The 23,029-nt window shown below is 32.9% G+C and overlaps 3 protein-coding genes and 1 non-coding gene across 4 annotated transcripts; 3 read left to right on the top strand and 1 right to left on the bottom strand.

Moving 5' to 3' along the window:
- Positions 1-1,289: 1,289 nt before the first annotated feature.
- Positions 1,290-5,068, bottom strand: LOC143577667 (oligoribonuclease-like). Its single transcript, XM_077061431.1, has 9 exons — positions 5,062-5,068; positions 4,890-4,966; positions 3,015-3,081; positions 2,804-2,880; positions 2,355-2,436; positions 1,985-2,040; positions 1,807-1,893; positions 1,617-1,707; positions 1,290-1,472 (listed from the first exon to the last, which is right to left on the bottom strand). The coding sequence occupies exons 1-9, from the start codon at positions 5,066-5,068 to the stop codon at positions 1,354-1,356; spliced, it is 663 nt and encodes a 220-aa protein (XP_076917546.1). The 3' UTR covers positions 1,290-1,353.
- Positions 5,069-7,137: 2,069 nt separating this feature from the next.
- Positions 7,138-10,571, top strand: LOC143577659 (mitochondrial import receptor subunit TOM40-1-like). The gene is made up of 11 exons (XM_077061424.1): positions 7,138-7,279; positions 8,662-8,743; positions 8,824-8,923; positions 9,009-9,104; positions 9,190-9,240; positions 9,303-9,368; positions 9,459-9,560; positions 9,640-9,708; positions 9,788-9,871; positions 9,959-10,054; positions 10,198-10,571. Exons 1-11 carry the CDS (start codon positions 7,150-7,152, stop codon positions 10,252-10,254), a joined length of 933 nt encoding a protein of 310 aa, XP_076917539.1. The 5' UTR covers positions 7,138-7,149; the 3' UTR covers positions 10,255-10,571.
- Positions 10,572-15,613: 5,042 nt separating this feature from the next.
- TRNAV-UAC (transfer RNA valine (anticodon UAC)) lies at positions 15,614-15,686 on the top strand. Its single transcript has one exon. It is a non-coding gene; the product is annotated as a tRNA-Val (tRNA).
- Positions 15,687-19,188: 3,502 nt separating this feature from the next.
- Positions 19,189-21,803, top strand: LOC143577660 (CBS domain-containing protein CBSX3, mitochondrial-like). Its single transcript, XM_077061425.1, has 6 exons — positions 19,189-19,241; positions 20,423-20,686; positions 20,767-20,848; positions 20,941-21,014; positions 21,109-21,169; positions 21,489-21,803. The coding sequence occupies exons 2-6, from the start codon at positions 20,432-20,434 to the stop codon at positions 21,629-21,631; spliced, it is 615 nt and encodes a 204-aa protein (XP_076917540.1). The 5' UTR covers positions 19,189-19,241; positions 20,423-20,431; the 3' UTR covers positions 21,632-21,803.
- Positions 21,804-23,029: the final 1,226 nt, after the last annotated feature.

Raw genomic sequence — 23,029 nt, 5'->3', positions numbered from 1 at the left:
GTGAATGCTTTGAAGTATAAAATATTAAAATTTCGGAATAACGTCACCGAGTCAAGCCAATGTCAAGCTTGAACTTAAAATGTTTACGAAACGAGCCAAGCCGAGCTAGCTCATAACAACAGAGTTGACTTTGAACATGCTTTTTTTCCGAAGCAAGCGCCAAACTTCGAGTTATTTGAACGGTCTTACATATCACCCCTCCCAAAATCTCCATCGAACAAAGTTTTGTTCGAATCTGAATCTAGTGAAATGTTTTTCAATCCCAATCTTAATTCTATTAGATTCTATGGATTAAACATGATTTAAAGATAAGGATTTTATTTTTTTATGCAATTGGTTTTTCTATAAATTTATCAATAAGAAAAACCTTAAATACAAGCTAGAAGCTCTTATCATAACTAAATCAACTCCAAAAGAAGCAAACAAGTCCAAAAGAAAACATATACTTCCACATTTTAAAAACCGTTTAAACTGTAACGACACAGAGAAGATTAACATGACCCATTTTAACGCCCTAAGCAAATTTCATATCAGCTGTGGACAAAATAGATTTTTGGTTCATAAGTGATAAGACATGTCGGGGAAGTCTCTAACTGTTACCCTCAAATATCATCAACGTGTTTTAGTCTTAGTAGGCACCAAAAAAAACCGTGAACTCCTTGATGGGCAATTGGGGGTGGGGGTGGGGGGGGGGCAAAGAGAACAATATTAGTTGTACGAGAGACCAAATATTACACAAACTTTTGGCGAACTCTTTAGCTTTAGGGCTGTTAACATCAACCTTACCATTTTGAATGTTTTCTAACAATGACATCAAAAGATCAAGAGTTGTTGAACAGACTGTTGTTTCTTGTACTTAACTACATAAACCATCACATACACTCCTACTAGTGAACATTGTTTGCAGGTATTAGATGACATAACCGTTGTAATAAGGATAAAGTTTGTTATAACAGTATTTTGTTACATATAATAGTTTTAATTCTCTCTTTTTTTTCTTTTTCTTAAAAAAATCACTGTTCTTTAGTAGTGTATTGACGCGTGTAATTACTAATTAGTTTTGAATCTCAGTTAATTAAATATCTTTATCAAATGCAGAGTTAACGATCCACAATAAAAACCTAATTTGATATTGATGAAAGAATAGTAACTTTAAAATACTACAAGGGTTTATCGAAAGTTTGAGAAACAAAATTGTTTCCGCTCGATAACAGAGAATTTGTGGAATATTTAACGTTCGGGGTCAAATAACAAGAACATTTTTATTATGATCAACAAGTTTGTTGGTTGTATAACTTAAAAGAGTGACAAAACTAATACACGGTGTCTAGTGTCTACATTCGACATTACCTCTTAAGACTTCGGTGACTTAAATGCGTTTTCCTTGTAATATTTGAGCTCGGTTATGCTTTCTTTGATCTCATCCAATATGGCTCTATGCTTCTTATTCTTTTTAGGAGCCTTTTTATCATCTGCAGGCCAAAACGAAACTAAACAAAATCAAATCAAACAAGCCCGAGTAAACAAAGCAATTTTAACCAGTCAATTTGCGTTATATTTTATTAATATTAACGCGTTTAATGGCTAAAACCAACAAATATAATTTTAGATAATACCTTCTGGGAACCAATGGCAGCATAAAGCTTTGACACTGCTGACATCAACGAGAACGTGAGAGAAAAGACTAGCCAGATCGGGCATGTACTTCTGCAATATGAAAGATTAATATTATACTGTTTTTGTATGAAGATTATGCATGATGAATACGAACAAAATGACTGAAAATGGACACTTTTTAGTTTTTACCTTCAAGAACATAAAATCAACATAAACTGAATTTCGTGCAAGCGAAGGCGTATACGCGCTGATATGTCCCTTCACAAAATCTATAACCTATGGCAATATAAAAATAAAAATTGTGAAGGGTCGCTAAAATCGTTATAGAATTTTAATTAATTTTTATCATGAACTAGTTTTATCTCACCTGTTCTTCAGCTTCTTTTTCGCCGATTCTACTTTGTGTTACCTTCTCAAACAACCCTAATGTACAAATTGACAAGTTAATTAGGACTTAATAGTTTTGGTTACTTGAACAAAAAAAAGTACATACATAAGAGGTGACAGTTGGAATTGGGCCGTGGTCTAAAGGGGATATGGATCAAGCGAGCTGGAATTCGTTTGAAGTCTGTTTTTCAATGTGTTTCGATGCGTTCTTACAGATGACTCGTTTTGACCGGTTACACAATCTACTCATATTGCCACCTCTAACATACATAAATCGTATATGTCCTCCCAATGCAGTGGTAGTTGATAATTAAACTAAAAATAATGCATGAGCTAATGGCTAGCCTTACCACTTGCTGCACGATGATCTTGGCACCGTTCTCTAACTTTATCCAGACGATCTTTCGTTTGATGAATTACCAAATCAGGACCCTAAGCAAAAAAGAGCCCGTTTAGTTCCTGTAGCTTTTGGTACAACTGGAGTAACGGGTCAAAATAGTTTCGGGTCAAAGCATGCAATTATCAGTACTTCAGTAGGCCCGTTAAGGGTGAACTAAAAACAACTTTTGTCCAAAAACCTTTTATGAATAATTAGTGTGTCAAATAGTATCACAAAAATTATATTATTTCTGCAGTAATCTAATTTGTTGAATTGTTGCATACCGAGTTTTGGAATGTTTTACGCATAACCCAAATGACTTGTTTCCTTTTTAGTTTTTAGCAAACTTTATTCGTGTTACCAAAACTTCAAATTAAGGATCAAACATAAACCCGTTTATAAGTAAACTGGTCACCTTACCTCTACCGATTTCCTTAACTTTCCATCGGTAATCACGCAGGCAATCGCCAATATTCTATCCACTTCAACATTCAAGCCTGCACAGATGTTATAAATACTAAAAACTGTTTTCAAAGCATACACCATGCATATAATATTAATAAAAATAATAATGATAATAATAATACATTCATATCTACTGTAAGAATTAAAATCATAAGTAAATGCTTACCAGTCAAATTTAATTTAATCCATACAAGTGGCAACTTGTAGTGTGTATTGACCTTGTGTGCTTTTCTCTAGCAATAAATATCTAATGTTAACTAAACCATGATACAGTTTCATCTCAATATCCATAATTACTTTTGACAATCTTTATAATAACATTTGGTTTCATAAAAATTTAAATGTTTGTATCAAGTGAGATTGAATGTATAAGCAAATAAAAGTGGCTAGGGTTTATATGTTCATAACAAACCATCATATATCACAAGCAAATTTACTGAATTTATAGCTATTGTATATGCAGAGAGGAAGAGAGTACCTACAAACAGGACTTGTGTAGGAAATTAGGAGCTTCGAACAGATATTTTGGGCCTTTTTGCTGCAAAATGGTCAAATCTTTAATATGGATACAATTTTATTTTTATATTTTGAAACTGTAACTTTTTCGTGTGTTATGTTGTCTCACTCTGGCTAAACTTGTTGTCTTAAGTGGTTCACGCTGGCTTCAGAGTTTAGCTTCAGCGTTCCCCAGGGAAACCATACTGTGGTACGAAAACTCGGATGGGCTCGGGATTCGAACTGACAGCCTCGCAAGGCGTAGCTCAAATCTTTCATTGCCAATATTCACCTAAAGTGCCACAAGTGAGGATCGAACTTGGGTCTCTATTGGAAAACCCAAACCTCGTGTCACTAGGTTACAAATGGGAAATTAATATGAATATAAAAAAATTTTCAAATATATGCTATTCAATGATTTTTTTTATATAAAAATTGCACTTATGTAAGAAAATGTCACACATATAATAAAGATTTTTATAAACTACAAATATTTAAAAACATTTTTATGACCAAAATATGTGTAAATTGTTTGTTATATCATTTTAAAATTTTCAAATTTATGTAGACTTTTAAATAAATTCAATTAAAAGTAAGCTTACTTGTATAACATTTTTTTTCTTTAAAATGTATCGAAAACTACTTCTATTAACCACTTATACGTGTTTTTTTGTGTGATTGAGACCTCAACTTCTTAGAGTGAAATAAGACATCTTACCACAATGATATCATTTGGGGGCGATAACTCACCTAAGATTTAGAGTATGGGGGGGCTAATCAATAAACTATGATGTTATAGTTTAATTTCTACTATATATGGTTTACCCACTAATGTGTCTTTAATAATAGACACATTATGGTTGTTTCACCTAATTATCCACTACATGCATGGTTGATGGTTGCTTCACCTAATTATCCACTACATGCATGGGTAAATGCTACATACCCACCGTCCATTTTTTAGTAAAATTATCTTTTCTTGATGACAACAAATGGAAATTGCAACGAGTAAAAGACAATTAAAATGAGGAACTCGTCTCCTTAATCATCTCATGTGTCCCTGATAGCCCCGTTTACTTAAAACAAAAGTCCATTAGTCGTTGCTAGCTCAGTTCGATGAAAACAGAAGCAACAGTTTTCAAACGAACAAATGGAAACCCAAACGAACAAATGGAAACCACGACGAGTAAAATAAGACTACAATGAATGACTCACCTTCTGAGTCATATCACGAGTCCATGATAGCACCGTTCAGTGAAAACAAAAGTCTGCTAGTCTTTGCTATCCCCATTCACTGAAAACAAAAACGACAATTTCAAACGAACAAATGGAATCCACGAGTATAAAAAGAATAGAGAGAGGTAGTCGCCTCCTTAATCATCCCGAAAATCTGTGATAGCCATGTTTGGTGAAAACAAAATCTACGAGTTCCTGCTAGCCTTGTTCTAGGAAAACAAAAGCAAAATATTTCAAACGAACAAATATTATCACAAACAAACAAATGGAAACCACAATGAATAAACAATGACTAAAATGAGTCACTCACCTCCTTAATAATCCCACGAGTCCCTGATAGTCGTGCAGTGAAAACAAAAGCCCGCCAGTTGTTGCTAACCTCGTTCACTAAAAACAAAAGCGACAATTTTCAAATGAACAAATGACAACCACAAGTAAAATTTGGGTTTATAATGTGGGGATCACCTCCTTATTCATCTCACGAGTCATTTATAAAGTGAATACTAAAGCCACCGGTCACCGTTGGCCCCTTTCAGTAAAAACATAAGTGACACATTTCAAACAAACAAATTGAAGCCCAGAGGAACAATGGAAATTACAACAAGTAAAGAAAAAGAAAGATGGAATGAGGGACCCACCTTCTTAATCATCTCACGAGTCTCTGATAGCCTCGTTTATTAAAAACAAAAGCCCATCGGTCGTTGTTAGCCCAGTTCAATGAAAACAAAAACGACACTTTTCAAACGAACAAATGGAAACGAGTAAAAAAAATAGAATGAGAGACTCACTTCCTTAATCATATCACGAATCCTTGATAGCACCATTTAATAAAACAAAAGCCCACGAGTATTTGCTAGCCCCATTTAGTTAAAACATGAGCGACTATTTTCAAATGAACAAGTTGAAACCCAAACGAAAAAATGGAACGCAACGAGTAAAAGAAAATTTGAATGAGTTTCTCACCTCCTTAATCATAATAAAAGCAAAATATTTCAGACGAACAAATGCTAGCTCAAACGAACAAACGAAAACCACAATGAATAAAAGAGGACTGTAATGACTCACTCGCCTCCTTAATAATCCAACGAGCCCCTGATAGCTTCATTCAGTGAAAACAAAAGCCCACCACTCGTTAGCCCGCATTAGTGAAAGCAGAAGCGACACTTTTCAAATGAACAAATGGAATCACAAACGAACAAATGAAAACCACAACGAGTGAAAGAAAATATAATGAGGGAGCCACCTCATTAATCATTTAACAAGTCTCTGATAGTCTCGTTTATTGATAACAAAGGCCCATTGGTCGTTGATAGCCTAATTAAGTGAAAACAGAAGCGTCACTTTTCAAACGAACAAATTGAAACCATAGCTGGTAAAAAAACGAATATAATGAGATACTCATCTTCTTAATCATCGCACAAGCCCCATATAGCCCGTTAAGTTAAAACAATATCCACAAGTCCTTACTAGACATGTTATGTGAAAACAACAGGCAATTTTCAAACGAACAAATGAAAGCCTAAACGAACAAATATAATTCACAACGGGTAAAAGAACATAATGTCCTTAATCATCCCATGAGTCCCTGATAGCACCGTTCATTGACAACAAAATTCACAAGTCCCCGTTAGCCCTGTTAAGTGAAAACATAAGCGTTACTTTCAAATGAACAAATGAAAGCTCAAACGAACTAATGAAAACCACAATGAATAAAAGAGGACTAGAATGGGGCACTCACCTCCTTAACCATCCCACTAATCCTTGATAGCCTCGTTTAGTGAAAACATAAGCGACACTTTTCAAACGTACATATGGAAACCACAACGAGTAAGCGAAGACTAGAATAAGGGACTGTTGGTGCATCTAAATGACAGTGGTTTAACAATTGATTGTTTATAATCGGGTTTGTGATTCATACATTTTCTTTTGTGTCATTTACAATTAGCTTGTGTTTGTTATTAAAATGGGCTAAATTGAACATATTAGCACGCAAATTTTGTAGCGAACTTAGCTAGTCTTATGTAAGACAAACTCGATGGGTTTATAAGTCAATTTGGGCCTAGGGTTATACTTATATTTTAGTAAAAATCATGGTTCGGCTATGAACCTTAGTAAAAACTGAAATACTGGTTATGGTTTAGTTTTTTGTTTTGTAAAGAACCAAAAAAACCTAACCGAATCAAAATAACAAAAAAACCGTAATAACCGAGTCTAAATCATTAAAACTCAACCTACCAATATGACCAAATGTTCAATATTCTACTAACCATTAATTTTTTTAAAAAACAATATCATGCCCAATATCAATATCTTGAACAATTTTTATGCCTAATTAGCAAAACCGAAAACCGAAAAACAAAAACCAAATGTTTTCGACACCAACTTTTGGTTACAAGGGTTTTGTAAAGAAAGTTGTCTCATCACAAAACCCTTACATCAATGGCCGCAATCACCTTATAGAACAACAATACAACCCAACACACATTTTATTATTATCATTATTAATATTATTATTAAGCTTTCACTCTTCATTACCACTCAAATCCATCCGATCAAATCCATAGCAAGCAATGGCAACATATATTACTCCACCTGCAACACCTCCACCAGCCGCGGCTGAACCTACCAAGCCGGAAAAAGTCGATTACATGGACTTGCCGTGTTCTATTCCATACGAAGAGATTCACCGTGAAGCCATGAGTCAGTATCCCCATTATTATTATTTGATTTTGACCTAATTTTGTACTTGTTTGACTTTGTGGCGGCGTCAATTTGTTAAACCCTAATAATAAACCCTAGCTCAAAAATATTATTATTATAATTAATTAATTATGTTATTTAGTAGTGTAATTAGCTGTGAATGTGGAGTTTATGTGTTGTGATTGGTTGATATAAGGTTATTGTTACTCATTTAATTGCATATACAGTAGTAGATCTTGTAAAAATGAGTGTTATTAGTTATTGATATGTGACAATTAAAGGTGAGATATGAGATATCATATGACTGTGAATTAAAATATGTAGAAAATATCATATTCATTACAGGCTTTGAAGATATACATGAATGATTAAATGTGTTTTAGCATTGTGTTTGTTGTTATCGGCTTCGTTGTTGATGGTATGAATGATTTTGAGTTAATCTCGACATTAACTACCTGTAGAGTAAAATTAATATTTTGATTGTATTGTTATATAGTTTATTAGTTTTATGTTAATATTAATTATCTTATATAGTCTAAAGTTATTGATGTGTGACAATTAAACTATTAAAGGTGAGATATGATTTGGGAATTAAAATATGCAGAAATCATGATATTCATTACAGGTTTTGAAGATACAGAAATGATTAAATGTGTATTAGTATTGGTTTTATTGTTATCCGCTTTGTTGTTGACAGTATGATTTGGAGTTAATCTAGACATTAATCACAGGATTTGAAGATACATAAGTGACTAATTGTGTATTAGCATTGTGTTTATTGTTTTCAGCTTTGTTGTTAACATTATGATTTTGAGTTAATTTAGACATTAATCACAGGATTTGAAGATACATAAGTGACTAATTGTGTATTAGCATTGTGTTTATTGTTTTCAACTTTGTTGTTGACATTATGATTTTGAGTTAATTTAGACATTAATCACAGGATTTGAAGATACATAAGTGACTAATTGTGTATTGGCATTGTGTTTATTGTTTTCAGCTTTGTTGTTGACATTATGGTTTTGAAATAATTTAGACATTAATCACAGGATTTGAAGATACATAAGTGACTAATTGTGTATTAGCATTGTGTTTATTTTTTTCAGCTTTGTTGTTGACATTATGATTTTGAGTTAATTTAGACATTAATCACAGGATTTGAAGATACATAAGTGACTAATTGTGTATTAGCATTGTGTTTATTTTTTTCAGCTTTGTTGTTGACATCATGATTTTGAGTTAGTTTAGACATTAATCACAGGATTTGAAGATACATAAGTGACTAATTGTGTATTAGCATTGTGTTTATTTTTTTCAGCTTTGTTGTTGACAGTATGATTTTGATTTAATTTTATATATTAAACACGCTTAATGCTTTGCAGTGTCATTGAAACCTGAACATTTTGAGGGTATGCGTGTTGATTTTACCAAGGGTTTAAATCAAAGGTTTTCTCTAAGTCACAGGTATACATTGAACTTGTTTTTGGTTTGTATAAATTAGTCTTTTTGTTTCGTTTAGTGATCATTTGTTTTTAATTTACCAGTATTGTTATGGGACCTACTGAAGTCCCTTCTCAATCTGCTGAAACGATTAAAATTCCTACCGCAAACTATGAGTTTGGTGCTAACTTTATCGACCCAAAGGTCTGCTATTAAATATTTACTACTGTACTACTATTGTAATGATTTTTAAATACTTTTACCAAAAACTTTCTTTTGTTTGTCAAAGGTGATGCTTTTTGGAAGAATCTTGACTGATGGGCGGTTAAGTGCTCGGGTGAAATGTGACTTGAGTGAGAATCTTACCATGAAGGCCAATGCTCAGGTTTAATAGTGAATGATATGCAATTGCCAATCTAGTGTTTGTTTCAAAGTTAATTTTACTAAATCTAGTTTGATATTGTTTTCAGCTTACAAATGAGCCTCACATGTCACATGGAATGTTCAACTTTGACTATAAGGTACTTTATATATCTTGTTTGACTATATTTTCTTTATGGTCCTAACGTTTTTCTTGATTTAGGGTTCGGATTACAGGACTCAGTTACAGCTAGGAAACGGTGGTTTGATTGGAGCTAGTTACATTCAGGTAAAATATTTGTACATCTGTTATATATCGGCAGAAGTGTAATTACTATAAAGTTCAGGCGCTTATAAAGGTGATATGTTGTGTTTGCAGAGTGTGACACCTCACTTGTTGTTAGGTGGGGAAGTATTTTGGGCTGGTCAGCATAGGAAGTCCGGTCTCGGTTATGCTGCTAGATACAACACAGACAAAATGGTAAATTGTGATTTTATCTGTTTACCGTTTTATATCATATTCTTTTGCTTATAATATTAATTGGATGTTTTTCTTGCAGGTTGCATCAGGACAAGTTGCTAGCACTGGAATGGTGGTTCTTGGATATGTTCAGAAAGTGTCGGAAAAGGTAGTCGACTAATTTTTTTTAAATAATTTATCAACCATTATTAAGTAGGCTTGTGTTATTCTAACGTTGTGTCATATAGGTTTCTCTGGCAACCGATATGATGTATAATTACATGTCACGAGATGTAACTGCTAGCTTCGGCTATGATTATATACTCCGTCAGGTAATTCAACAAACTTGCATGCAAATTTAATTGATTATTTTTAACCTTTTTGTATAGTTTTTTGTTAAATTGTTTTTATATTGACAGTGTCGTCTTAGAGGAAAGATCGACTCAAATGGTTGCACATCTGCCTTTCTTGAAGAAAGGCTGAATATGGGTCTAAATTTCATTCTGTCAGCTGAGGTTAGTACATTTGAAGATTTATTTTAAATTTCATTTTATAAAAATGAGATACGGTATCTAATAGTAACTAACAAGATTAAATCTAAACAATTTTTGGGACAATTGAAGTTTTATGACACTTTGTTTTGGATTATGTTATGCAGATTGATCACAAGAAGAAAGACTACAAGTTTGGGTTTGGGTTGACTGTTGGAGAATAGATCAAAAAACATGAGCTCGGATGCAAGGTTTTTAGGATTTGAAATTAATTTTGAGTGACGGTCTTTCATAGCAACTGTGATTTTTATATTTTGTTTTATGATGAATTGATGGACGGAGTTGGTTTTGTACTCTTTCTGAGCAACATTATTTGTGGCGGATATATCAGCTGTGCAGACGGCTAAGAGCATTTACATAATAGTTGGTTGTCAAAATTTGCAGCTTGGATTTGTAATTCAGTTTGAATTAACACTTGAAGCTGTAGAATACAATCTGACAATACATTTATTCTGCACAAGTTCAATGTTGTTGAGCTTATATTGTTATAGTATATGATAAAGTTTACAGATTGACATGATTTACCTCAATATTAACCTGGTTGTTTTAAACAGTTGAACAAGTAAATCAAACACAAGTTTCATGTTTGACTGGCCAAGCCAAAGCCTCTCTGCTTTGTGCCGGTTGTTAGTTTTACAAATTGAAAATCATTGCTTCGATTTTAATAAGTTTGCTCAAATCGGCTTATTATGTGCCGTGTATTGTTTCAATGATATAAGCTTGCTCCTATATTTAAGAATAACAAGGTGGTTTAAGTGGAGAAAATAAGCAAAGACAGATGTAAGCGGCATGTCATCGTTTTTACCTAGGCGAGGATCAACATAGTGTCAGGTCCCGTCTAAATTTTAGTTATTTAGTTGAAGTTTTTGCATTTAAAATGTTTAAGACTATGCTCGGGGCTGATCATTTGAATATTCGAACAATCCAAACGCTTAACTTGTGAACTCCCAGTTGTAAGCTAATAAAGCTTTCTTTGATTTTAGAGTCTTGGGTTTTCGCTATAGTCCTTTCAAATCGTTGCTAATGATGTGTTAACGGGCTGACTAAGATGCATCCATGTCATTTTTATAATATACATAAAAGGACATAATTTTTTTTATCATTTAACATCTTAATATAAAACCAATTTTGTTAATAAAGTTCATTTTTTTCTTTCAAGTGACTGATCAATATTATTCTTTCATGGTGGTAATAATTTTTATTGTTTACAAAGATATATTAAATTAAGCACATTAATTAACAAACTTGTTTCTGTGGTTATCACGTTTGCTTTACACGCAAAAGGTCTCCGGTTCGAACCCGTGCAGAAACACAAAATTAATTTTTAATTTACATTTTCTTATTACGTATTTGTTTACGTGATTGTGTATAGAAAAAGAAAACAAGGTCAAAAATTTGTTCTGTGGTGCCGTGGTTATGACGTTTGCTTTACACACAAAAGGTCGGTTCTTTCCTGAGCAGGGATATTGCTTGTCTTTTTTTCTTGCCCGTTTAATAAAGTATATAACTATGTGTGTAAAAACAGCTTGTGCCTCTAAAGCCAAAAAATTCTGTCACTTAAAACAGAGCTCGACTCCGAACTCAATGTCAGCTAATGAAAAAAAACTTAACTTGAGTTTGGCTTAAGTTAGCCTTGTTTATTATTTATTATTTAATAATTGCTTAATTAATATATAAATATAGGGTAAAGTTAAAATACAAAGGACAACAAAAATGAGAATGGTGAGAAGGAATCCAGTCCATTGATCTTAGATTTGAATGACTGAGATTAATTTAATAAATAAAAATTGATGAAAAAGACATTAAGGTAATAACTCATATTTGTTGACTTTCTCTCTCCACATGCAAGGCACATGTCAATTCCCATAATAATAAGCGTTTTTTTATACGATATTATTTTTTTTTTTTTAAAATTCACCATAATAATAAGCGTTTTTTTATCTTTAATATGAGTATCATATTGTTATATAAAAATAAAAAAAAATTAATGGGTTTTTTTAATTGTGTTTTTTTGTTGTTTATTGTTTCATTGTATAATATGTTGATTTCATTGTGTTTTACGTTTCAAGTCATTGTGATACGTATTCACTATTGTGTCTTACGTTTTAGGTCATTGTGTTATACGTATTCACCATTGTGTCTTACGTTTTAGGTCATTGTGTTATACGTATTCACCATTGTGTCTTACGTTTTAGGTAATTGTGTTATATGTATTCACCATTGTGTTTTACGTTTCAAGTTATTGTGTAACATGTATTAAGCATTGTGTTTCATGTATTAGATAAAAAGAGACAATGGTGTGCGAAAAGACACAATGACGAAAAAAGACACAATGATAAGCGAAAATACACAATGGTGTGCGAAAAGACACAATGACGAAAACAGACACAATGATAAGCGAAAAGACACAATGGTGTGCGAAGAGACACAATGACGAAAAAAGACACAACGTGTGCGAAAAGACACAATGGTGTGCGAAAAAGACACAATGATAAGCGAAAAGACACAATGACGAAAAAAGACACAATGATGTGCGAAAAGAGACACAATGACGAAAAAACACACAATATCATCATCATCATCATCATCATCATCATCGTACTCAGTATATCCCACCAATAGCAATGCTATGGTAGGGTCTGAGGAGGGTAAGATGTAGACAGCCTTACCTCTATCCCATAGGGATAGAGAGGCTGCTTCCGGTGAGACCCCCGGCTCGATAGTAGTTTTGAATCAAGCCTTGGACATAAGACACATAACACTCAATCATCGGGACACCGGCTGATTGGTGCATGTGCCCTTGTCTTTCGGCTATCAACGCCACCACATGATGCCTGATTAACCTTCCGCCACTTTTAACGTTATTTTCACGTGATTAGTAAAATAACGTCAAAATTAGTGCAATTTTACTTTTGCCCACCCAAAGGTTCACACATATATACATTATATGTGTGCACCGCAAGCAGGGCGTATGAAAAAACACACAATGATAAGCGAAAAGACACAATGACGAAAAAAGACACAATGATTACAGAAAAGACACAATGGTGTGCGAAAAGACACAATGACGAAAAAAGACACAATGACGTGCGAAAAAAGACACAATGACGAAAAAAGACACAATAGTGTGCGAAAAAAGACACAATGATAATCGAAAAGACACAATGACGAAAAAAGACACAATGGTGGCGAAAAGACACAATGACGAAAAAAGACACAATGGTGTGCGAAAAGACACAATGACGAAAAAAGACACAATGGTGGCGAAAAGACACAATGACGAAAAAAGACACAATGGTGTGCGAAAAGACACAATGATAAGCGAAAAGACACAATGACGAAAAAAGACACAATGGTGCGCGAAAAAACACAATGATAAGCGAAAAGACACAATGGTGTGCGAAAAGACACAATGGCGTGATTTTTGTTTTAAATTTTATATAACAAAAATCATATTCATATTAAAGATAAAAAAACACTTGTTATTATGATGATTTTTAAAAAAAAAATATCATACGAAAAAGTTATAAACGTTCTAAAATGTTGGGGGTATTAACATGTGCATTGTATGTGGAGAGAGAAATGTGTACAATTACCTCTATACCTTTTTTCTTTTGGTCCCCACTTGACACATGTCAATTATTTATGGCTTCTCACACTTCTCATTTCTGTTACCCTTTGTAGAATAACTTGATCCTATAAATATATAGTTCTTTATTTGCATGGATATATCAATGCATATAATTTATAGTTCTTCCCTAAATATAATTTGTGAAAAATTAATAAAGTAAATAAAACTGAAAATCATCCCAATTAGAAAATATTCCATACCGGTATACTCCATACAAACCAACATTGGTTCTGCTTGTAACTAGGTTTGTTAATGAACCAAACATTCCGTAAACAGTTCATGAACCGTTCGGTGGGAAGTTCGTTTATTTTTGTTTATTTAATAAACGAACGAACATGAACAAAAATTTGTGCTCATTTACTCAAACGAACGAACATGTTTTGTTCATTCATTTATTTTCGTTTTAATATGAATAATTAAACCTTATTTGTATTTTACGAATTGTATCACCCTAATACCTAATACCTAATAAAATATTATTTGTTCGTTTGTGTTCATTTATGTGTGTTTGTGTCCGTTTATATTTGTTCAAATATGTTTGTGACCTATTTCTAACGAACATCAACATGTTTATTTTTTAAAACGAACAAGCACAAAGACAAATATTTGTCCGATTAAATGAACGTGTTCTTGCTCATTTAAAGTTAAATGAATGAACACGAGCATGCCCTTGTTTGTGTTTGTTTGGTTCGTTTGCATGCATACTTATAACCATTGTTTTGTCACTTAGATCTACAGTATATGCATTTGCACACGCTTTTTTCCATCAACAAATGTACATTACTTTTAATAAATTTGGGGATAGAACATGGCTTCTAAGAAGGACAAGGCAATGAAAATTTGTGGACTAAACAGATTGATAATGGGCAAAGAGTTAACTGCATGGAAAACATATGTTGGTTTAGTGTTCTTTATTAATATAATAATAAAGGTGAGGATGAAAAGATTGTTGGTTCCGTAAATAATGTTTTTGTTGTTGGTTCTGGATCTATGCATTCCGATACAACTGAAATTCCGATACAACTGAAAGTGGAAAACAACAAAAAGAAACACGCGTTGAAAAGAAGAAAAAACGGAGTCAAGTTTCAAAGATATAACCTTGTTGATATTTATGGTCAAAATCTGGCAAAAACACTGGTTTCATAGAGAAAGATGATTCGTGCATTGCACGTGAACCGGATAATCTGACTTTGATGAAGATCTCGAATAAAGGAAAAATGATTGAATTTTAGCGAACCTTGAGAAGTTTTAGTTTCGCACTTGTTGATCAATGTATTTTTGCGTTATGTGAGCCTACAAGGTTCCTTGTCTACAATTCTTATTCTTTTATTGGCTTCTTGGGAAGTTTGATGTTTATACTTTATATACAATTTGATGTGTATATACAATTCTTATTTTTGTGTTAGTTTCACATGCTAAATGGAAACGAGTTTCAGTTTAAATCAGAGCCCATTCAATAGAAGAGTGAGTCAAGCCCAAGTTAAGCTTAAGCTTGAAAATTTACCCATGAGCTGAACTTGAACATTAGACGTGGAGCTCAACCGAACTTAATCTATCTTAAGTTAAAAGAGCTGAACTTGAGGTTGATATACTCATTTACAATCGGTTGTTTAAATGAGCCGAACTTAATATCTCTAAAATTTTGAAACTGAATGAACTGACTTTTTACAGAAAATCAACTTTCGAGTTTGGTTTAACCAAACATAATTTGAATTCAGGTTTTTTTTGTAATGGAGAGTGGAGACCGAAATAAAGTAACAAAAATAAGAAATTGAATTGAAAAGAAAATCTGGTCATTGGTTTAGAAAAAACTAATTTTATTCCTTCAAAAATTGTAATATTTTCCACTTGCAACACATCATCAAAATTAAAGCTCGCCTATCAGCAACGTTGTTTCTGTGGTGTAGTGGTTATCACGTTTGCTTTACACGCAAAAGGTCTCCGGTTCGATCCCGGGCAGGAACATATTTGTGTTATGTTTTAACGTGATGAACATAAAACTAACTGAAGTACGTCTATTTCATATTTTTCAAACTTGATTTTTAGAATTATGGACAAATTGTGATTTCACTACCAACATATTGGAAATTACATTTTAGTTTTGTTTTGTTTAAACGGTCATTGAACTAAATGTCGACCGAACCATTTTGGTCGAACATTCCTAAAAACATTGATCCATTGTTACTTAATAGATGCTAGAATTGTAAAAAAATCATTATATAATTATTACTATCTTCGTGATCAATCAATGATCTTAGTTGATGTCACGCCATTCTTTAGGTCCAAGAGGAGATATATAACTATATATAGACATATAGTTGATAGTTTGTGTTAAAACAAAAATAAAGCAAATACAACTGTAAATCATCGTATCTGTTGAATTAAATGTTTTATAAAATTGTAGCATGTAAAAAAAGTGATTCCCCTATAAATAATTTCTAGATATACCGGTGATATTTTTAATACAGTATTTTATACATCTTAATTAGTGATAGATTAAGAGACTACCATTTACAATCATAAACATTGCTTTTTCTCATTTTCAACTTTTTATTGATTTTTTTTTGTTGAATGGCACTATGGCAGAGTTCAACTTATTATTGATAAGAGTCAATATTCATAATAGCATCTTCACTCAACTAATAGTTACAAGTTTACTGATGGCTTAAATGTTTTTATATTATTAGACATAATTTCAAGTATGTAGTTGTTAGTTGTTACTCGAATACATTTAAAAATATGCGACTGAAAATGAATATCATACTTAAAAATAAACTAAGAAAATAATAACAATAAATATAATTATCATTAAAGAAAATTTTGATGGCTCAAACTTCAAATGCATTTTAATATAATCACATGAGTTGCTTTTTCATGTTACTAAAACAGTGAAAAACATTAAATTATACTAAAAATTAAATCTTGGTTGCCACGATACACAGTAAGGTAGGTTTTACTATGTTTGAGGGGCCTAGAGATATGTTCCAGGTGCGTCATGACTCATCAACCTAAAATTTGGTGTGATAATTATATTCTTGTGGGCCCCACTTGTATTATTAATTTGGTCGCTCATCGAATCCACTCTTTTATTTAATTCTTTTTAATCTTGTATTTTAATCTGAATACAAATATACAAGAGTTAAGTGTTAATTTAGTACCTGTAGTTTGGCCAACTATACAATTTTAGTATTTATTCTTTATTTTGTGTAAATGGTTACCTCAGTTTCAAAAAACTTGCATTTTTAGTACTTTTTTCTAACTCCGTCTATTTTTTCCGTTAAGTTAGGGATAATTTAGTAACTTCGTTATTTTTTTTGTTTTTTTTCTTTTCTTCTAAACGCTTATATCTTGTAAACACGAAATCCACAAATCATAACATCAAAATCCAAATCCTAAATCCCAAAACACTTTCTCCATATCATCATATGGTTTGAATTTTTACGATATTTGGGGATTTAGGATTTGAATTTTGTTGTTATGATTTGGAGATTTAGGGTTTACAAGATATAAGCGTTAAAAAGAAAAGAAAAAAACAAATAAAATAACGAAGTTATCAAATTATCCCTAACTTAACGGAAAAAATAGACGGGGTTAGAAAAAAAGTACTAAAAATGCAAGTTTTTTAAAACTGGGGTAGCCATTTGCACAAAATAAAGAATAAGTACTAAAGTTGCGTAGTTGGCCAAACCACATGTACTAAAATGGCATTTAACTCAATATACAATGTATGTAGTTTACCAACTAAGTATCCATTAAAAGATTAAAAAGTGGTTAAACACTTAAACTGGTCGGATTTACGGATTAATGAGTCGAATTAGGCGATTAGCTATAACCCAAATACTACGTGTATTTGAAAATCATGTTAGAACTAAATAGAATTATAGCCTTTGGCGAGTTTGTTAATTGTTATTATTTGATTCGGTGTAACTACTAGTCATGGTTTTGAAAATCAAACCGGTTAAACCAAGAACTTGTCTTGAACTGTTTTGGTTTGTACCGGTTGGAGCCTTTGAAGTGGAACCAATCATTTATGGTCATACCGGGTAATGACTGAACAGTTGAACTAGGTAGTGGGAGGAACAACATCAAATCTAAACATGATACTTCATAGACATCCTCATGTATTAACATGTCTCATATATGAATTAAGCAAGGACTGATGATTAAGGATGTTACTTGTATTAGAGACGTTTGTTTTTCTTTTATTAGTTTGCTAAGTTTCGTTCTATCATTTTTTTTCAGTTATATATGTGAAGAGGTAGGGTCTTACATCCACCCAATAGGCAACAGAGACTTCTGCAGACAGAACAGTCATGCGCGGGGAACAAAGTACTACATAATACAAATGTGACTATTAGTCAACCGGATTATACTCAACCCTTGTGAGAAAGACTAAACATTAACCTAAGAACTAAGTGATTAGATTAAAAGTTAAACTAGTGTTTCTTCAATATATGTTTATGTATTAGATGGTTTTGCTCTGATGTTACCTGTTATATATATATATATATATACTTTTAGCTTTTCATCTATCACAAGTTTTGTTATCTTGCCTTTTATGAGATACATAAAGTAGTAAAGTTGCTATACTTTTGTTATATATTGAATTTGAGGACTTAAAATTATTTTTCTTAAAAGTAAACTGCTTTTTTCATCAACCTGTTTTTTTTTATTAACGTGTTTTTATTAGAGTTGGTATTGAATTGGCTCGATGACCTTCTGTTCTATATTCATCACTATAAATAATATACAAAAGTAATCTCCTAATTATAAGATGAGATCATGTATTAATGATAATTACAAAGTAAGTAATCTTTGCTATATAAAGATACGATCTATTACACCCCCGCAGTTGAAGCTGGAGGTGACCGGATGCTGAGACTGGTCCTAAAGTCTTCAAAGAGAGTGCGCGGTAGACCTTTCGTAAAGATGTCGGCAATCTGATCAATTTTGTCATTTATGTCAAAATGTTTTTTAGGCATTATAGTCATAGTTTCATTCATGATTATCATTTCAAAATTCAATCCAATCTATTAACACTAATAGTTGTGTTATGTTAAATAAGGGATATTCATGTCTTTTCAACGTAACATAAAGCAACTAATATTGTTAGTGAGCCCGGGCTGAAATGACAAAAAAGAATTAACTATAAAACCATAAAGGATCGTTATATTCAAACACCACTCCCTAGTGTGTTAGCAACTTTATACAGCTCGTATAAGGCTATGCAAGCCATATAGACCTCACATGACTTAACTAATATACGAAGGGGACGTGATGACAACCTTTTCAATTTATATGGGTCGTACAACCCCTATACAAACCATAAAATCATAAAATTTTGCACATGTACGGCCCGTATAAAGCATTATAGGCATGCCTGGTGTCTAAATAACCTATATGATATGGGAACAACCTATACGAACTAACAAATGCTGAAAAATATCTTTTTGAACGGAAATAAATTATTATTATTATTATTTTGCTACTGTGTGTGTGTCATCTTCTCCAATTAATCAGGTATAATAATAATAATAATCAATTTTTTCTGTAAATGCATTCAAATTTGATCTACTCATCTTTATTTCATCATATCTCACTTCGTACGTGTACAAATTGTAACTGAAGAGTTTTTATGTTGATTTTGGTTATTTTATGGTTTATTTGAGCATATATATGAACCTTGGATCTGTAATAGATCATGTAAATGATGATTAACGGATCTAATTGTTATTATCATTATTATTTAAATCTCTCTGGTTAATTAAATTGATACGAGTTTAGATCACTATAAGTTTAAAGCTAACGAGCTAGTACGTACCGTTGTTACTTGATTACTTTTGTTCTGATATTTATATTTATGCTGTTTAATAATAATAATAATAATAATAATAATAATAATAATAATAATACACCTCTTGATTCAGTATAAGTTCTAGCTCAACTTGCTTTGTTAAGTGTTAGTAGTTAGTACATAATTTCTGCCAACTATTCTAACTTGAAACAGCTTTGACTTTAGTCAATATTCTTCCACTCATAGCAGTGTTGTAAATATCGCGGCGATTTATCGGTAATCGATGAGTGAGTGACGATGCGATTTCAGCTAATCAGACTCAGTAATCGGTAGTCGGTCAAAGGCGGTCAAATCCAGTCCAAATCGGCCCGAATCGTTCGAATATCGGTCAAAATCTTCAAAGTATTTGAAAATTTGTACTTATTAATCCAATATGGTTAAGAAGTATGAAAAAAATTGTGTGTGTGTGTGTGTGTATATGTATGTATGTATAATTTTGAAAAATTACATATAAATTTTCAATCTGATTAGTTCCTATTAATCGCTAGTCAGTACTCTACCGCCTGACTAGCGAGTTATACGACACTGACTAATAGTCAAACAGCTCAATAATCCATTGAAACTACTATGATCATACTATTTTGTTGTTATTTAGTTGGATCTAAGGACTTTCACTGGTGATTTGAATATGAGAATCACTTAATGTGAAAACACAACGATCATTCAGGCTGCACTTAATAATTTTGTTTTTCTCTTACTGTATATATTGATGTGTATAATGATTAATCACACATGCTGGTAATGAATGTTTGTTTATATGTGCATCATAGTTATCTTTATCTATCAATCACATTTGGTGCTTTGATTTCCTTTAGGGTTAATCTGACATTGATATCATTTGAAATAGTTAAGGAATATGCAAGGAGGAATTAGGGCATTCGTGTCACATGGAAGCATTGTGAAGAATGCAGTTCTGCAACATGTTCGGCTAATGAACCCGCTCGGACCATTAATGATGTCACGCTACGAGTCAACTTCAGCAGCTCGGATTGAAGAACAAGGTTTTGAAAGCACCAAAATTTCGGACGTCCTGCAAGCAAAGGGAAAAGGTGCGGATGGCTCATGGCTCTGGTGCACCACTGAGGATTCTGTGTATGATGCTGTTAAATCGGTATGATGCTTCACACTAAAACATAAAATGTTTGGTTTTTTATGTGATTGACTGTTTGACCAATGAAACATGTGTTGCAGATGACACAACACAATGTTGGTGCTTTGGTTGTCGTTAAACCTGGCGAGAAATCGTCTATTGCTGGAATTATCACAGAAAGAGGTAAAAATATGTAGATTTTTTTTTAAAAAAATTTTGTTCACGAAACTGTTTTTAATCCAACGTTTATAACTTAAATCGGGTTGGTTTTCTAGATTATCTCAGGAAAATCATCATTCAGGGCAGATCATCAAAGTCAACCAAAGTTGGAGATATCATGACCGAAGAGGTATAAAAATTGTGAAATTTGACACTACATAATCAATTAATTATATAATTATTTTGTCTCACAAAAAAATTCTAATGTATGGTTTTGGTTGCAGAACAAACTTATTACCGTGACGCCTGACACCAAAGTTCTGCAAGCAATGCAGCTAATGACAGGTAATTAACGGGCCAAACTATTAAAAATGGTGCAATCCTCTGAAATTAATTTTATTAAAAGTATTATATAACTGCTGTTTAAGTAAATTACACTTATAGTTCCCGTGGTTTTTCGTGAATAACATAATTAGTTAAGGATGTAAAAAAAGACTAAAATACCCTTTCATTTAACAATGTTATAATGTTAGTGTCAAAAAACTATAGGGTTAATATGGTCAAACCACAGGGACTAAAAACACAGTTTACTCATTATTATTAAAGTTTTGATATTTTACGCAACCCGCCTGATTTGGACACTTCTAATATTGTGAGTTGGCAGATAACCGTATCAGGCACATTCCGGTGATAGATGAGAAGGGAATGCAGGGCATGGTTTCCATAGGCGACGTGGTTCGGGCTGTGGTGAGTGAACACAGAGAAGAGCTCAACCGTTTGAACATGTTCATACAAGGTGGCTACTAAGAATGATTAACGGACCGCAAGCAGTGGTTAAGGTTAACCAACCGAAGGGTATGTTTCATTTTCAATAATGTTGTAGCCGTGTTAGGAGCGTGTTGTAAATATTTTCCAAATGTCTTTCGCGTTTCTTCTTCTGTTGTTGTGATCAAGGATGTTGTTGTCTCACTCGGGATACTTGATAATAATGTAAACTTTTAGATGATTTGAAGGTTTTTAATTATTTCAAATGGTTTCTGATGCTGACTATTGTGTCTTTATGGTTGTGCTACATGTTAAAAGAGTGTTAAAAGTAAGGTCTCTTTTTATCAGGATAATTGGTCCAGCCTTAATGAACCAATCAAGTATGGTCCGGATTATTTGATCAGGCCCACATGTCTAAGAACTCACTTTTTTAATGAACTTTTATTTTCACTTTTAAGCTCACTTTACGCATTAGGCGCGGGTTACAGTTTACACGAGTACCTGCATCAGGTTAGGCGTTTACCGGTGTTGGGTTACTCGCCTGATGTCACACTACGTGTGTATCATGCTGGGTAACGCATGGCGTTACATGCTTATCGACACTGGGTTATGCGTTCGGTTATGCGCATACCGGCGTCTGTTTGTGCCGGGTGCCGCGCCCCATATGAACCCGTTTGAAAAATAACACAAACTAATTTCGACCCGTTTAAAAAAGAAGACATCAACCCATTTTATACCCGTTTCACTGAAAAATGTTGTCTTAGTCAACCCATTATGACCCGTTCTGATAGAAACATTCACCCATATCAACCCAGAATCTTGAAAAACAATCACCTATTTTTGGAATTGAGGGTCAAGATTGTATATATATTGCCAAATGCCAAGAATCATGTCTTTCATGAGCGGACTAAGCACATTGAAATCGATTGTCATTTTATTCGCGAGAAGTTACAAGAAGGCCTCGTGACTTTGGTGCATACGAGGACGGACGATCAACTTGCTGACATTTTTACGAAGAGTTTACCAGGGCCTCACTTTCACGAGTTTCTATCCAAGTTGGGGTTTTCTCAACCTCCAACTTGAGGGGGGTGTGAACGTATATGTTCGTTCACACTCCATGACTGTATTTACTTGTTTATTTATGCAAGTTAACCAGGATGGTATCACACTCCCTCCACCCTAACAACATTCCCATTCGACACACTTATAACTTTACTAGAAAATTAACTAAACCATTAATTAGACCCGCTACTAGACAATTAGAAACAAACTCAAATAAGCACATACACAAAACTAAATAAAGTGGCGTAAATGTTAGGATCGATTTAGAGAGAAGGAAACTACAGGGTAAGAAAGTTTACTCAAATCATCGATACCATTTCTTATCGTTCAACTCCTATATGTACATGACGGCACTAACGAATTAACTAATCTATCAGT

Source organism: Bidens hawaiensis, unplaced genomic scaffold (genome assembly GCF_021521415.1).
Source record: "Bidens hawaiensis isolate Kalapana, Puna unplaced genomic scaffold, B.hawaiensis_p1.1 tig00028764_1, whole genome shotgun sequence".
Taxonomy (NCBI): Eukaryota; Viridiplantae; Streptophyta; class Magnoliopsida; order Asterales; family Asteraceae; genus Bidens; species Bidens hawaiensis.
Note: the sequence above shows the minus strand (reverse complement) of the source record. Positions and strands in the feature narration are given on the sequence as shown.

Excerpts from the sequence above, each read along its gene's own strand:
- LOC143577667 (XM_077061431.1), bottom strand. Across the intron at positions 2,881-3,014 it reads GATTAAATTAAATTTGACTG|GCTTGAATGTTGAAGTGGAT; the intron begins GTAAGCATTTAC and ends ACATCTGTGCAG. Across the intron at positions 1,708-1,806 it reads TTGATTTTATGTTCTTGAAG|AAGTACATGCCCGATCTGGC; the intron begins GTAAAAACTAAA and ends TTCATATTGCAG.
- LOC143577660 (XM_077061425.1), top strand. The coding sequence starts at position 20,432 with ATGCAAGGAGGAATTAGGGCATTCGTGTCACATGGAAGCATTGTGAAG. Across the intron at positions 21,015-21,108 it reads GAGATATCATGACCGAAGAG|AACAAACTTATTACCGTGAC; the intron begins GTATAAAAATTG and ends TTTTGGTTGCAG. Across the intron at positions 21,170-21,488 it reads AGCAATGCAGCTAATGACAG|ATAACCGTATCAGGCACATT; the intron begins GTAATTAACGGG and ends GTGAGTTGGCAG.
- LOC143577659 (XM_077061424.1), top strand. The coding sequence starts at position 7,150 with ATGGCAACATATATTACTCCACCTGCAACACCTCCACCAGCCGCGGCT. Across the intron at positions 8,744-8,823 it reads AGGTTTTCTCTAAGTCACAG|TATTGTTATGGGACCTACTG; the intron begins GTATACATTGAA and ends TTAATTTACCAG. Across the intron at positions 9,369-9,458 it reads TTGGAGCTAGTTACATTCAG|AGTGTGACACCTCACTTGTT; the intron begins GTAAAATATTTG and ends TTGTGTTTGCAG.